Consider the following 13926-nt stretch of genomic DNA (forward strand, 5'->3'; position numbering starts at 1 on the left):
TTTGTCTCAGAAAAAAAAAAAAAAGAATATGCCAAGAAATGACACAAATAAGACATTTAAATTAGCATGTAACTATATTTTCCTGGCCTCTTCTAGAGAATCTTTAATGTGTGAGAACTGATATGTAAATTTCTCTGTAATACCCAGATGTTCACAAACAAATCTCATTATTCTAAATCTGTGCCAAATTGAAGTTCTAAAACAATACCTTAAAAAAAAATATAGCCCTAACCGGTTTGGCTCAGTGGATAGAGCGTTGGCCTGCAGACTGAAGGGTCCCAGGTTTGATTCCAGTCAAGGGCATATACCTTGGTTGCAGGCACATCCCCCAGTAGGAGCTGTGCAGGAGGCAGCTGATCGATGTTTCTCTCTCGTCGACGTTTCTAACTCTCTATCCTTCTCCCTTCCTCTCTGTAAAAAATCAATAAAATATATGTGTATAAAAAAAGAATCAATCAATGTATGCATAAATGGGTAGAACAATCTCTCTCTCTCTCTCTCTCTCTCTCTCTCTCTCTCTCTCGCAATAAATTAAAAATAAATAAATAAATAAATAGCCCTAGCTCGTTTGGCTCAGTGGGTAGAGCCTGTGGACTGAAGGGTCCCAGGTTTGATTCCAGCCAAGGGCATATCCCTGGGTTGCAGGCTTGATTCCCAGTGCGGGGCGTACAGGAGGCAGCCAGTTGGTGATTCTCTCTCAACATAGATGTTTCTATTTCTCTATCCCTCTCCCTTCCACTCTGAAATCAATAAAAATAAAATAAATAAATAAATAAATAAATAAATAAATAAATAATACCTTGACTTCTATATTCCAGTGGAAAGAAAAAAAAGCTGGTAATCTAATTTCTCCAATGTCAGTTTCTATCTCTAAAATACTTAATTACAAATACCAGGTTCGCCAAAACCGGTTTGGCTCAGTGGATAGAGCGTCGGCCTGCGGACTGAAGGGTCCCAGGTTCGATTCCGGTCAAGGGCATGCACCTGGGTTGCGGGCATATCCCCAGTGGGAGGTGTGCAGGAGGCAGCTGATCGATGTTTCTCTCGCATCAATTTTTCTAACTCTATCTCTCTCCCTTCCTCTCTGTAAAAAATCAATAAAATACATTTAAAAAAAAAAAATACCAGGTTCAAAGTTGAGTTCTTCAAATTGGGTCTAACATCATGTAGCAATTTATCACTATGCTCTCTCTTTTTTTATATATATATATATTTTATTGATTTTTTTACAGAGAGGAAGGGAGAGAGATAGAGAGTCAGAAACTTCAATGAGAGAGAAACATCGATCAGCCGCCTCCTGCACATCCCCCACCGGGGATGTGCCTGCAACCCAGGCACATGCCCTTGACCGGAATCGAACCTGGGACCCTTCAGTCCACAGGCCGACGCTCTATCCACTGAGCCAAACCGGCTTCGGCAATGCTCTCTCTTTTTAACCTTCCAATAATCTTCAACAGATTAAAAATAAAACAAAATTTTCTAAATTATGCCCCAGAATAAAACACAGCAGAGCACAAGGGTTGGAAGAAGAAAAGACAGTATATAGGCATATACCCCTTCCCTACTGGGTGTTAATGATTTCCTACTAACAGATGAAACATCATGAACTTCACACTTTTTTAATATTTAGTCTTCTAGTTTAGGAAACAAAATTTTATAAAAACTCTGAATTCAGCATACAAGAATGTTACCTATGTTAAATAATACCTAAACTTAAATACTTCAATCTGACATTTCAGCATATGTAAACTATATGTAAACTAGGTGTACCAAATTTTCTAGAAGTGCACACTTTAGTTAGCCATATTAAACATCGCACACATTTCTAAAATTCCTTTCAAATAATTCACAACATTGTCAGAAATATTCCAAATAAGTCAGATGTATTTAAACAATATTGCGAATACATATGAGTTTCCTACAGGCATTTCTTCTTATCAGCTACACAAATTTTACCAAGTGAAACATGTTCTATAAATTCCAAATCCCAAACCATTATTTAAGTCCTCACTATTTCTACTGAATAATCCCCATTAACATCCTAATATATAAAGAGCCTGGGTCTGTCATGACCTAAACGTCCGGACGGATGACCAAACACCAGGCTAGGGTCCCGGCCGCCCACGGCAGGAGTCGGTCCTGGGTCCCGGCCGCCTGTGGTGCAGCAGCGGGAGGGAGCTGTGGGAACAGAGCCGTGCTGCCATTGAACTGGCCTCTGAGTCCCTCCCCCCGCCCACAGGCTCCGGGGAACCAGAGCCATACTGCCATCGGACTGGCCTCTTGGTCCCTCCCCCAGCCCGCAGGCCCAGGGAACCAGAGCCATGCTGCGATGGATCTGGACCTTACCCGAGGGGTCCCAGATTGTGAGAGCGTGCAGGCTAGGCTGAGAGAACACCCCCAAGTGCACAAATTTTCATGCACCAGCCCTCTAGTCTAAGATAAGTAACCTACCTTCGATACTGCTGTCGTGAAATTTCATCTCCACCAAAGAAGTACACAGTTGACAATTCTGTTGTGGTTCTGTAATTGCTATCTCTCTCTGATGGATGATATATTATAGTAACAGTCTGATGCCAAGAAAAAAAATTAAACTGAATATTAAATATTTTAGTAAGTTATTTCATTCTTAATAAACTCTCTATGAGCCTAGTATCAATATAGACATGAATATATATGTACAGCATTTCCAAGAAGATAAGTACAGTAACACTCGATTCTGCAGACCTCAATTTAACATACTTCAGATTTAATAGACAAAATTTCTAGTCCATATGTTATAAGTGAAACTTAACACCCTCTTAATTTGAGAAAGCTTTTAACCAAGATTTGCTTATAATTAATAGGTTATTTCTTTGTCATTAATTATTTTTAACAAACAGGCCACATGTTGAAAAAAATACTTATTTCGCAGACATAAATAAACATTACATATCTCCAATTATAGTCTACATATTTAAATCTTAAGAGTCACTGCTCGTAAACAATGGTTGAAAGATTAGCATGTGATCACACCACAAGGCAAGGTAATTGGTTTCTACAGTGGTATGACTTTCTACAGCAGTTTTAACTCAGGCCTCCCATACCATACTCCCAGGTGTGATAAGCCATGCCCCAGGCACGTACATTTGTTTACTTGCAGTGACTGGTGAATGCACGCATTTACTAGATATATTCAGTATAAATTTAAAATTACAGTATGTATTACATAAAAAACTTTTCTTGCCCTAACCAGTTTGCCTCAGTGGATAGAGCAGCCGTGGGCAAACTATGGCCCGCGGGCGGGATCCGGCCTGTTTGAAATGAATAAAACTAAAAAAAAAAGACCGTACCCTTTTATTTAATGATGTTTACTTTGAATTTATATTAGTTCACACAAACACTCCACCCATGCTTTTGTTCTGGCCCTCCGGTCCAGTTTAAGAACCCATTGTGGCCCTCGAGTCAAAAAGTTTGCCCACCCCTGGGATAGAGCGTCAGCCTGCGGACTGAACGGTCCCAGGTTCAATTCCGGCCAAGGGCATGTACCTTGGTTGCGGGCACATCCTCAGTAGGGGGTGTGCAGGAGGCAGCTGATCGATGTTTCTCTCTCATCGATGTTTCTAACTCTATCCCTCTCCCTTCCTCTCTGTAAAAAATCAATAAAATATATTAAAAAAAAACTTCTCTGTAAAATTAAACTATTCACACATAATTAATTTTAATTACACAGAAGTGTCTACATAAGTAAAAGCAGGGAAACTATTTTTAAAATATGCATTCAGAAAATCTACTTTATTACATAATAGACTTTTGGCTTTAACAGATACCCCCATGCCCAAATTAGTCTATTATATTGAGGTTTTACTGTACTTCTATTCCTATATATATTTCAATTTTATTTTTTTTTTTAGTTTTTAGCCATAAAATACACAACTATTAATTTAACCTAAAAGTGAGTTTATATTTTTAGTGCAAAACTTACTTCTTGTGTTTTTTCCTTGAGAACAAATTTATCTGGGAAAATCTTTAATACTTTAGGATCCAGGAAAACTCTTTTCTGAGAATCCTTAAAACCTATAGCTTTTACAAAAGCTGCCCGAGAGCCAGTGTTACGAATAGAAAAAACAATTCTACTTTCTTTGCCAGGTATTAAGTCATTCACTGTTACCATGTAACTGTCAGATAATTTTTTAACGTCTTCCAAAATAAGATTACTTGTTCCTCCATATCCAGACAAAGGTATCTGTAAGTGCAAAAAATATATATTTATAAATGTATATGTGTGTGTGTGTGTGTGTTCAAAATTATTGTTATATAAGCAGAAAGCAGAAGATTAAATTATCATCAGAGAAGAAAATACATATACTAGAATTACTACAATTACAATTATTATTCTTTGTGTACTTTGGCTAGTAGTTGTCCCACTTCCAGTCCAGCATTATATTAAAGACTCTATCTTAAAAGAAAAACATATCACAGAGCTACAAAATTATTTTCATTTTAATATACTAAGAATAATTATTTCATTGTTATAAAAGCCAAACTTAGATAATAAAGATTAGCATAGTATAGATATGCTTACTTAGAAGTGTTTAGAGTGAAACAGATTGATGTTTGTAATTTACTTTGAAATGCATTTAAAAATTAGATGAATTTACGGATGGTTAAATATGTAATAAAAAATACAGCAAAACATTAATTATAGCACCTAAGTGGTAAAGTATGTGGGTCTACTGTATAATTCTTTTAAGATTCCAGTATTCTGAATTTTTTAAATGAAATGTTTTTGGGGGAACCCTATTAGTTTTCAAACACTCAATGTAAGCATTCTTCCTGTATTTTCAAAGCCTAAGGAATTACAAATAATTACGGAATAAAAGGCTAAGAAGGATGATTAAATAAAATGAAATCTAACTAATACTAATAAATCCAAAGATTCAACAGGAAAAACTATTATTGCTCTAGAGCAGGGTTTCTAACCTCAGCACTGTGGACATTTTGATTTGGATCACTCATTATGGTGAGGACTGTCTTGTGCATTATAGGGTGTTGAGCTGCATCCCTGGCCTCTGGCCACCAGATGCCAGAAGCACCCCTTCCCATCCAAGTTATGACAACCAAAAATCTCTCCAGAAATTGCCAAATATTCCTCTGGTTGAGCTTTGCTGCTCTGCAGCACTAGAGAACGGAAAGCTAGTATGAACACCGAGAGCCTGTCCAACAGATAAACATGTGCTCTCAAGTCAGGTAGCCTAAATGTGAATCTGTCCTGGACCACAAAGCGGTGGGTAAGATGCACAGGAAGGCATCTCTAGGCCTCAGCTCCATATGTGTAGGATGGAGACAGTGGTATGATCTCAGACAGTTGTTCTGAAGTAAAATGTGGTGATCCGTATAATGATCAAAAGTAGTGCCTGGCATGTACTCAGACTGAAATCAACACATTTTTACTGTAGTCCCATCATGCTGTATACAAAGCATATATAATTTCATTTGTTCCTCAGAACCAAACCAGGAAGTCGGGGTGACCATTAATTGCATTTCGGATAAGGGAATGAAGCATGTGCAAGTTCAATGACTGCTTCAGGGTGAGTGAGAAGCACAGAAGCAGGGGTGTTCCTGATTCTTTTATCCCTGAGTTAAGTGCTCTTCCATCACTGTATCAGGCTACTTATCTCCACAAAGATACAAAGTTAATGGTCTAAGTCTTCTTGTGAGATAAGAGCCATTATTTTGTGCATTCAGGTCCCATTCAGCCCAACTCTCAGTGAAGACAGAAGGCATCTACCTCTGCTAGGACTCCCACTAGGACCCTAGTTTGTCTTAAGAGGACACCAAGCTGAACTTCTGTTTGATTGGCTGTCAAATAAAATGGTTCTGCCCTAAAGCACCAGAAATTCCTGCTTAGGAATGACCTCAAAATCTTGGCCAGTAGACCTGAAACTAATTAAAATATATTCAGGGTAGTCTAAAAGATACACTGACTGGGCTCATGTGTAAATAGGTTAGTTCTAAAAATGATCATTTACATCTTTAAACAATTTTGCCCACCATAGCTCACAGGGCCAAGTGAAGCGCTCCGGAGAGAACATGTCTAGCTCCAGCATCAAATAAAGCTAGATATGTCCTAAGTATCTATTTTATTTTAAAAACTTAAAAAAAACAAACCCACAACCTTTTAGGTATTATTATTCTTCTTGTAATTTATCACTTTCCCTCTTTGACACTAGGAAATGAACCAAATTTTAGCCCCAGGCCACTGCCAAACAACTGTGCGGTTTTAAGGTGTGCACTTTAGTGACGCTTGAGATTATTTTCCTTCCCTCAATGACTTCTCACTTTTATCTCTCAGTGTTTTCAATGTACCTGAAGAAATGACTTGAAATCATTTTTAAAAATTACGATGGGAGGAAATAAAATATAGAAACTCCTGTCTTGCCCTAACCGGTTTGGCTCAGTGGATAGAGTGTCGGCCTATGGACTCAAGGGTCCCAGGTTCGATTCCGGTCAAGGGCATGTACCTGGGTTGCGGGCACATCCCCAGTGGGGGATGTGCAGGAGGCAGTGTTCAGAAATATTGATCCAGTGTTTCTCTCTCATCGATGTTTCTAACTCTCTATCCCTCTCCCTTCCTCTCTGTAAAAAATCAATAAAATATATTTTTTAAAAATATGTATCTTAAAAAAAAAACAAAAAACTCCTGTCTTTTTATTCCTAGTATCTGAAACAGAGTCTAGCAAATGGTGTCAATAGATAATTTTAATCGAATGAATAAAATTTATTTGGGAAGACAGTATCAAAGTTTGATCTGCATTTCCAAAAAAATGTGTCCTTGGAAAGTTAGGTATAGCTCAAAATTCTCAAACTGAAATTAAACTTAAAAGCATTAGAAAAGATTGTTACTAAAAAGAATGCTATGGTAGCTGTTTTTGTAACCTGACAATTCTAAATATACATAATTAATCCCTAATTCATAAATTTAGACAATAATATTTTGATTTGTAAAAAATCAGAGTATGTAAATTTACTATTAAATCAATAGTTATAACATGTTATAAATTCCACAGGAGGAAAAGAGGCATAAAATGATCTTACCGTGAACTTAATACCTGGCTGTGATCGAATTCCAAGTTGTTTAATTTCTAGTTTAGCCAACATACAAGATAATCGAGTAGGTGTAAACAATACAAAGATGGTAATGTCTTCTTTGGGACGAATTTTGATCTCACAGTTACTAGTTAATCGCTCTTCTGAACCAAAAGTGTGCTGAAGCTACAATTTAAAAATAATCACTGCATAAAGCAAAGCAGTAGCAAAAATAAAACATACCATTGACACACACTCTTCAGACTACACACAATAGTCTGCATAGCTAAGTGTTCTGGATCGGACAGAACATAGAACAGAACAGAACCAAGCACTCTACACACCTGAAAGCAGTCCTGGTCTTGTCCTCTAATTAGCAGTCGCAAGTGTTGGGTTGTGGACGTAGAATTATTTCTTAAAGCTAGTTTCTGAAGCCTAAAAACAATTACACATTTTAAATGTGGTTTTCCTTCATGGGTATTGCTACAATTATAAAAAACAAAGCCAAAACCAATTTGTTTAGAGATGACTGATTGCACATGCCATTTTAGCAGCCTGGAATCCTCTCTCCGGTCCTAGAACTCTCCATTTCTGAAAGCTTACACTGAAGACTCACCTTATCAGAGAAGCTTTTTGGTTTAATCTCTTTCCCACTATAGCTCCTTAGCTGCCCTTATTATTTATACTATATGTATAGGTATTATCTGTCTTATAATACATTAATAAATGAATATCCAGATTAACAAATTCATTAAGTCAATACCATGTTCGGCTCAAATACCACACTTTCAAGTAAACAAGGGGTCCCTGGCAAACTGCCCAAGTTTTTCACTCTAAGAGGCTCATTTGCACAAAAGTCTTTTAAACAGTACATTGAATTCACCTTACTTTTAAAAAGTTACAATGCAAGTGGAATGGACATATGAATAACAGCTGGCTGACTGGAAGAAAATCCTTCAATCTTTGAAAGTACATGAATCCTCTTGTCGCTGGAGAATAAATACATGAGTAAATCTCTATTTTTCTCAAATTTTAAAGATTGGCAGTTAAATTATTTAAGCTGTGATCTATGCCTTGTCCCCTCTGCGTTCAAAGGGAAGGCAGCTGAACTTTATCTCAGAATAAAATCTAAGACCTTTGACTATCAGCAAACCCGAGAAAAGCCTTCCACATGTACATTGACTAGGAAAGACTTACCTGAAAAAAAAATCATTAAAAAGTTTTAATTTTACTTTTTTTGTTTTAAAAAAAGTTATCATTTTCAAATAGCACAGCTATTGGGGGGGGGGGGGGTTCAGTGTCTAATTTTTAAAAGGAGCTGTAAAAATTCAAAGGGTTAACACCTTTATTATATAAAGATTGTACACAAATAAGAAAAAAAATATTAACATCCTAATCAACAAATAACTAAAGTATGTAAGCAGACTTATAAGAAACTAGAATGAGCAAATAAAATATGGAAAACTACAGAACTTTAGAAATCTAAAAATATCAAGTTGGAATGAAATATCAAGTTGGACCACTTTACCCACAGAAAATATAATTTTATTAATTATCATTCCTATTTGCAACTGAGGCAAAAACCCATTAACTCAATGAGAATATTGCCCCCCAAATTATTTAATTTTTCTCCATTCTTGGATGAAGAGCTCACTTCAGATCTCCCTTTTCCAAAAAGCACATTCTTCTACAAGGCAAGTATCTCGCAGGAAGAGCACCCAGTAGGGCAGCAGCATCTCCCATCCATTTTTATAAGTCCTCTCTGAGTAACTATTGAGACACAGCCTCTGTCTGCCTCCTGGAACACTTCATGGTGGAAAAGAAAATAAGATTATTTTCTAAGCAGAACTCAGCTGCAACATTTACAGAGGAGTAGCAGGAGCTATCTGTGATGGGAAAAATTATTGTTCTTTGCAGGACATCAAGACAGGGGCTGAGGAGAAATAAAGAAACGCAAATCTATAATTTAGCTAGGCGCTGTACTAAATACATCCATTTAATGCTTTGGAATTGTTACTTTCACAAAAGCCCACTTTTAGCCATCCATGTGGTGTATCATCAACTAAGATAGAGTTATTCTCACAGGATTGGCAAGCTCCTCCAGGCTGAGTTAAGACCCTAACCAACTCCTGTAAATTGGGGATACAAAAGGCTTTTTGGGTTAGTTCCCTGCACTGGCATGTGACTTACTCACACATCTGTTAGATTAGAAGAACTCTGTGAATCTCCATGAGGAAATGAAGTCAAGTAACGGACAGCCTGAAGGCCCTTCACATAGGAAAAGGCTGAGGGAAAATGCTGCTGACAAGTCCAAAAGCGCATCAAAACAGCGCCTCTGCTTTCAACTTAACTAATGTAATTTCTGATTTTAAAAAGGACAGCATATGTTAACTTTGTGTTAGCCGAGGAGGGGAGATTTCAGGATGGGATGGCATCTGAGGAGCAGCTGAACTTTACGCACAGCCATCTCTACCACGTTAATCATTCATCATAAATTCTATCATAAAGTAGGAAATTCTGTCAGAAACACAAGGATGATGATGGCTCTTAATGACTTTCTTCTGCCTTTGACTTCATGGACAAAAGCAGCTGTAAGATAAGCTGTGATTGCTAGGGCAGACTGGAGCTAATTTTCCTCTTGTTTTTAACCTGGACATTAATGGCTGAGCTGACCAGCTTCATTCTTTTGGCCATCTTGCACAGCGCAGATTTAAAGGTCTCAATCAACTATTTGTACAAGTACTAGAGCAACCGCAGATTAATGTTTTGAGAAAAATTTTGGCATTTATTTTTTTTTTTAAATATATTTTATTGATTTTTTACAGAGAGGAAGGGAGAGAGATAGAGAGCTAGAAACATCGATGAGAGAGAATCATCGATCAGCTGCCTCCTGCACATCTCCCACTGGGGATATGCCCGCAACCCAGGTACATGCCCTTGACCGGAATCGAACCCGGGACCTCTCAGTCCGCAGGCCGACGCTCTATCCACCGAGCCAAACCGGTCTCGGCAATTTTGGCATTCAAACACTGTTCAGGTTCAACTGTACAGAATAGGAAAAACCTTCTCTATAGGCACATGTCCTTGTTCAGACCTTCCTTTCAACATCAGTGTCAATCCTGAATCCCTCTTAACTGGCTTCAAAAAACATATAGCACATATAACCAACAACACAGGAACTACTGAAGAGGGCGTAGTACCTCATACCCACTGTCATTCAGGATTTTGAAAAGTCTATAGCTGAGAGAAACCTTTACAGAGAGCTGCTTAAAGAACATGCAGTCTGCACATTCTTCCAGGTGCCTGAGGGATTTCTAAATCAAACCACCACATGCTCAGCACCCGGAGAATGCCTTCACTTGGGAGTTCAGGTGTGCACGTCTAGTCCTGATGCAGTATTCACTGTGAAATTGTTTTTCCTTGAGATTCACTGCATTATACAACTTTCTCTTTAAAAGAACCCCTGGAAGAAACATCTCTCTAAAGTCTGTAGCAGGAATGGCTATGCTCTCTCACATAGTAACTGCTTTGCTCTTAACCTCTGAATACTGTGACTTGTGTCAGAAACAAGCCCAAGACTCACATTAAGGCAAGTGTACAAGGTCTCCCATCAAGACCTCAAGGGCTACCTTTATGATGACTGCTTCAATTTCCCACAGAAGTAATTTCTCACTTAACTGTTTTTATGTTACTGTTTCCTTTGGAAAACTGCTTTTGGAACAAAACAAGTACAGGTGTCTACGTGAGTGATTAAGCAAAGGTATGAACTCTATAAAGTAAGGAGGTTCAGCCCAGCCAGCGTGGCTCAGTGGCTGAGCATCAACCTATGAACCAGGAGGTCACAGTTTGATTCCCGGTCAGGGCACATGCCTGGGTTGTGGGCTCATCCCCAGTGGGGGGCATGCAGGAGGCAGCCAATCAATAATTCTTTCTCATCACTGATGTTTCTCTCTCTCTCTCTCTCTCTCTCTCTCTCTCTCTCTCTCTTCCTCTCTAAAATTAATAAAAATATATTTAAAGTAAGGAAGTTCAATTAGATCCTTTTTGCACTGACAAAACTATAATTTTAAAGAAGTAATTTGTTCACACCTGTAGTAGATTCAGCCAGAACTTTATCTCTCAGGTACCATAGAAATGTATAGGTAAAACATTTAGGATAAACACAAAAGTGTAAAATTACAAAAGAGTAAACATTTAGGTTTAATAATTACATAGGTTATTAATTAGAAATTTTTACTGATATGAGGTTCGTAAAAAAATTTATCTATGTTGCTAAACTCAGGAAGGGAAAATATTACTATACATACTACACGTTATATGCCAATTAATTTTATTATTCAGTTATCCATATGTATAATCAAAATAAATATAAAAATAAAATTAGAGATGTAATTCACATTAACCTATAAGAGAATATATCTATTCTATTAGAGACCCCTTATACCCTTCACTGTACAGTACAAAGCATTCACCAACTAATTTGTAAATTCCTTAAAAAGAATGTCTTCCTACCTTTTCATAGTGCTTTCCAGAGAAGAAACAAAGATACTCTTAATTGCCTACATTTGGAAATCAGCAAAGAATTCGCCAAAAAGCATAAGAAAATTGAAACCTATGTTTTTAGATTGCATTTAAAAACAGGTGGAAATTTGCCGAAGCCGGTTTGGCTCGGTGGATAGAGCGTCGGCCTGCGGACTGAGGGGTCCCAGGTTCGGTTCCGGTCAGGGGCATGTGCCTGGATGCGGGTGCATCCCCGGTGGGGGATGTGCAGGAGGCGGCTGGTCGATGTTTCTCTCTCATCGATGTTTCTGACTCTCTATCTCTCTCCCTTCCTCTCTGTAAAAAATCAATAAAATATATATAAAAAATAAATAAATAAATAAAAAATAAAAACAGGTGGAAATTTAAATTAAAAATTTTGAATTCATGACAGGAAGATTAAGGACGATAAGACAGCTTTACTCAATTCTAAAAATATTAACATGGTCATAACACAGGAGGGAATCACACTGGGAGGTGACAGCAAGATCGCAGCAGAGGCTGCTATGTGCATACTTACTGTGTTCTGCCCAGAGGGACACCTCCCCAAGCCAGAAACTGCTTGTTGGATAAAATGGACGGGGTGTCTGAGCAGCCAGATCCAGGTGCTAGAGGTTTATTTTCTGAGGAAACTACTTCACCTTTTAACACTACTTCATACTGAGGTCCAAATGGCTGCACAAATATTTTCAAGATCCTGACAAAGAAAACCAATTAAGTTAAATGTCCAGAATTCTTTTGGCAACTACTTCCTACATGTTTCCTTTGTCCATGAGACTGAGCAGGGTGCCGAGGATACAATGCCCTTCCCATCATTAGAGGTTATTTTATAGAGGAGACTACAGATAAGGACAGAGACTGTCACAATGCCATCTACTAGGTGGTCAAGGGGCTAACTAAATAGGGACACTACTAAATACTATTTACGAGGACTTTAAGAAGAGGTGAGGAAGCTTCTGAGATGAAAGAGTTAACCCAGTGACGTTGGGGGCAAGTGCTGCAGGCCAGAGTAGCAGACTAGCCCTCTAAGGATTCAGTAACCCAGGCAGGAGATAGGTCATGTGTCTCAGGACTACATGCTAAGTACTGCACTAGGTTTATCAAGCAAGTTCAAATCCTAGAAACAATGGTGTTATTCACTCATTTATGGCTTGGGTGCCAAAAAGTCGCAGGCACTGAGAAGGGGTGAAGAAAAGTATTTTAAACTAACAACAGACAAGGTCAACCAATGGTTTCCTTGGAAAGAGAAAAAAAAGTTAATGAGAAACATCAAGACTAAAATTCTATTATTTACTTTTGTCAAAATATACTTGGATATAGGACTTTTAGATTTCTAGTCAATAGGCTTAAAAGAAGGTTTTTTTTAGTAAATAGAGGAAGAAACTCTAAGGTTAAATGAAAGAGGTAAGACAGAGCTATTATCTGATAAGTGAGGTAAAATGTGTATTCTGTCATTCAGGCTGTGAACTGAAGCATATCCGAGTTAAGTGAGTAGGAACTTGAAAAGAGTAAAAACTTTTCATTATAAACAATTATGTATTACCTTTCCTCAGCGGTTTGGGGATCCTTGGGAGTAAATGAAACAATAACTTCGTGTTCTTCTCCAGGTTTAAGGAATAGAGTCTCTGGAACCACTGAAAAGTGACTTCCTTGATCTGGGATCTAAATATTTATATAATTATAACTGAATGCCGGTTTATACAAATATGGCTTTTATTCAGTTACTCTCTTTGTCTTATGTGTCTTTTTCATTTACTAAGACAGGTTATTTCTCCCTCCTCCTCATCCATCACTGTCCCAGCTTGTCAGGATATTTCCTTCTCCTTCATCTCCCATAGCAAACTTTATCTTCTACCCTATTCTTAATTCCTGGTCACTAAAACCCTACCCACTTACTCAACCACATGATTCAGAAATAATGTCTATTTCTCCAATTCTACCTAGGAAAAGGAGAACACACATTTTTCAGGAACTAATCAAAAACCTGGTTCTTATATATGAAACATTATATAAAGTCCTTATCATCTATTGTATACTAGTGTAACACCCAGCATTTAGAGCATTTGCAGACTCTTCCATTTGATCCCACGGCACTCTGACAAGGAAGGTAGCATAGTACCTTCAGTCTCACAGACTGAGGAAATACTATGTCATAGCACTGACACAAATTCTTACCTTGATATCTAAGTAAACATCAATATTCCCAGCATTTTTCAAGGGTAAGTGCTGTTTTGTTGAGGAAGCCACACTGGCAAACAAATGCATAGTCTAGAGGATGGGATAAAACAGGCATTTTAAAAAACTGTCACAATTACAATTAGA

General features: G+C 37.8%; 1 protein-coding gene across 15 annotated transcripts in view; it reads right to left on the reverse strand.

Annotated features, from left to right (window-relative positions):
• CEP192 (centrosomal protein 192) overlaps window positions 1-13926 on the reverse strand; it is a 110691-nt gene that overhangs the window by 26927 nt on the left and 69838 nt on the right. For 14 of the 15 annotated variants that reach the window (XR_004969789.1, XR_004969788.1, XR_004969787.1 and 11 more), the window contains 7 exons: window positions 13780-13872; window positions 13148-13266; window positions 12125-12301; window positions 7410-7500; window positions 7075-7251; window positions 3962-4222; window positions 2452-2567 (listed from right to left, as the gene is read on the reverse strand). Coding sequence is in view for 11 of the 15 variants with exons in the window: in XM_036321115.1 (XP_036177008.1) it covers window positions 2452-2567; window positions 3962-4222; window positions 7075-7251; window positions 7410-7500; window positions 12125-12301; window positions 13148-13266; window positions 13780-13872 (1034 nt within the window). In the remaining 4 variants the exon portion in view is untranslated. The remainder of the gene's footprint in view (window positions 1-2451; window positions 2568-3961; window positions 4223-7074; window positions 7252-7409; window positions 7501-12124; window positions 12302-13147; window positions 13267-13779; window positions 13873-13926) is intronic. The other variant, XM_036321117.1, reaches the window with a different exon arrangement.

Source organism: Myotis myotis, unplaced genomic scaffold (genome assembly GCF_014108235.1).
Source record: "Myotis myotis isolate mMyoMyo1 unplaced genomic scaffold, mMyoMyo1.p scaffold_m19_p_9, whole genome shotgun sequence".
In the NCBI taxonomy this organism is placed as follows: Eukaryota; Metazoa; Chordata; class Mammalia; order Chiroptera; family Vespertilionidae; genus Myotis; species Myotis myotis.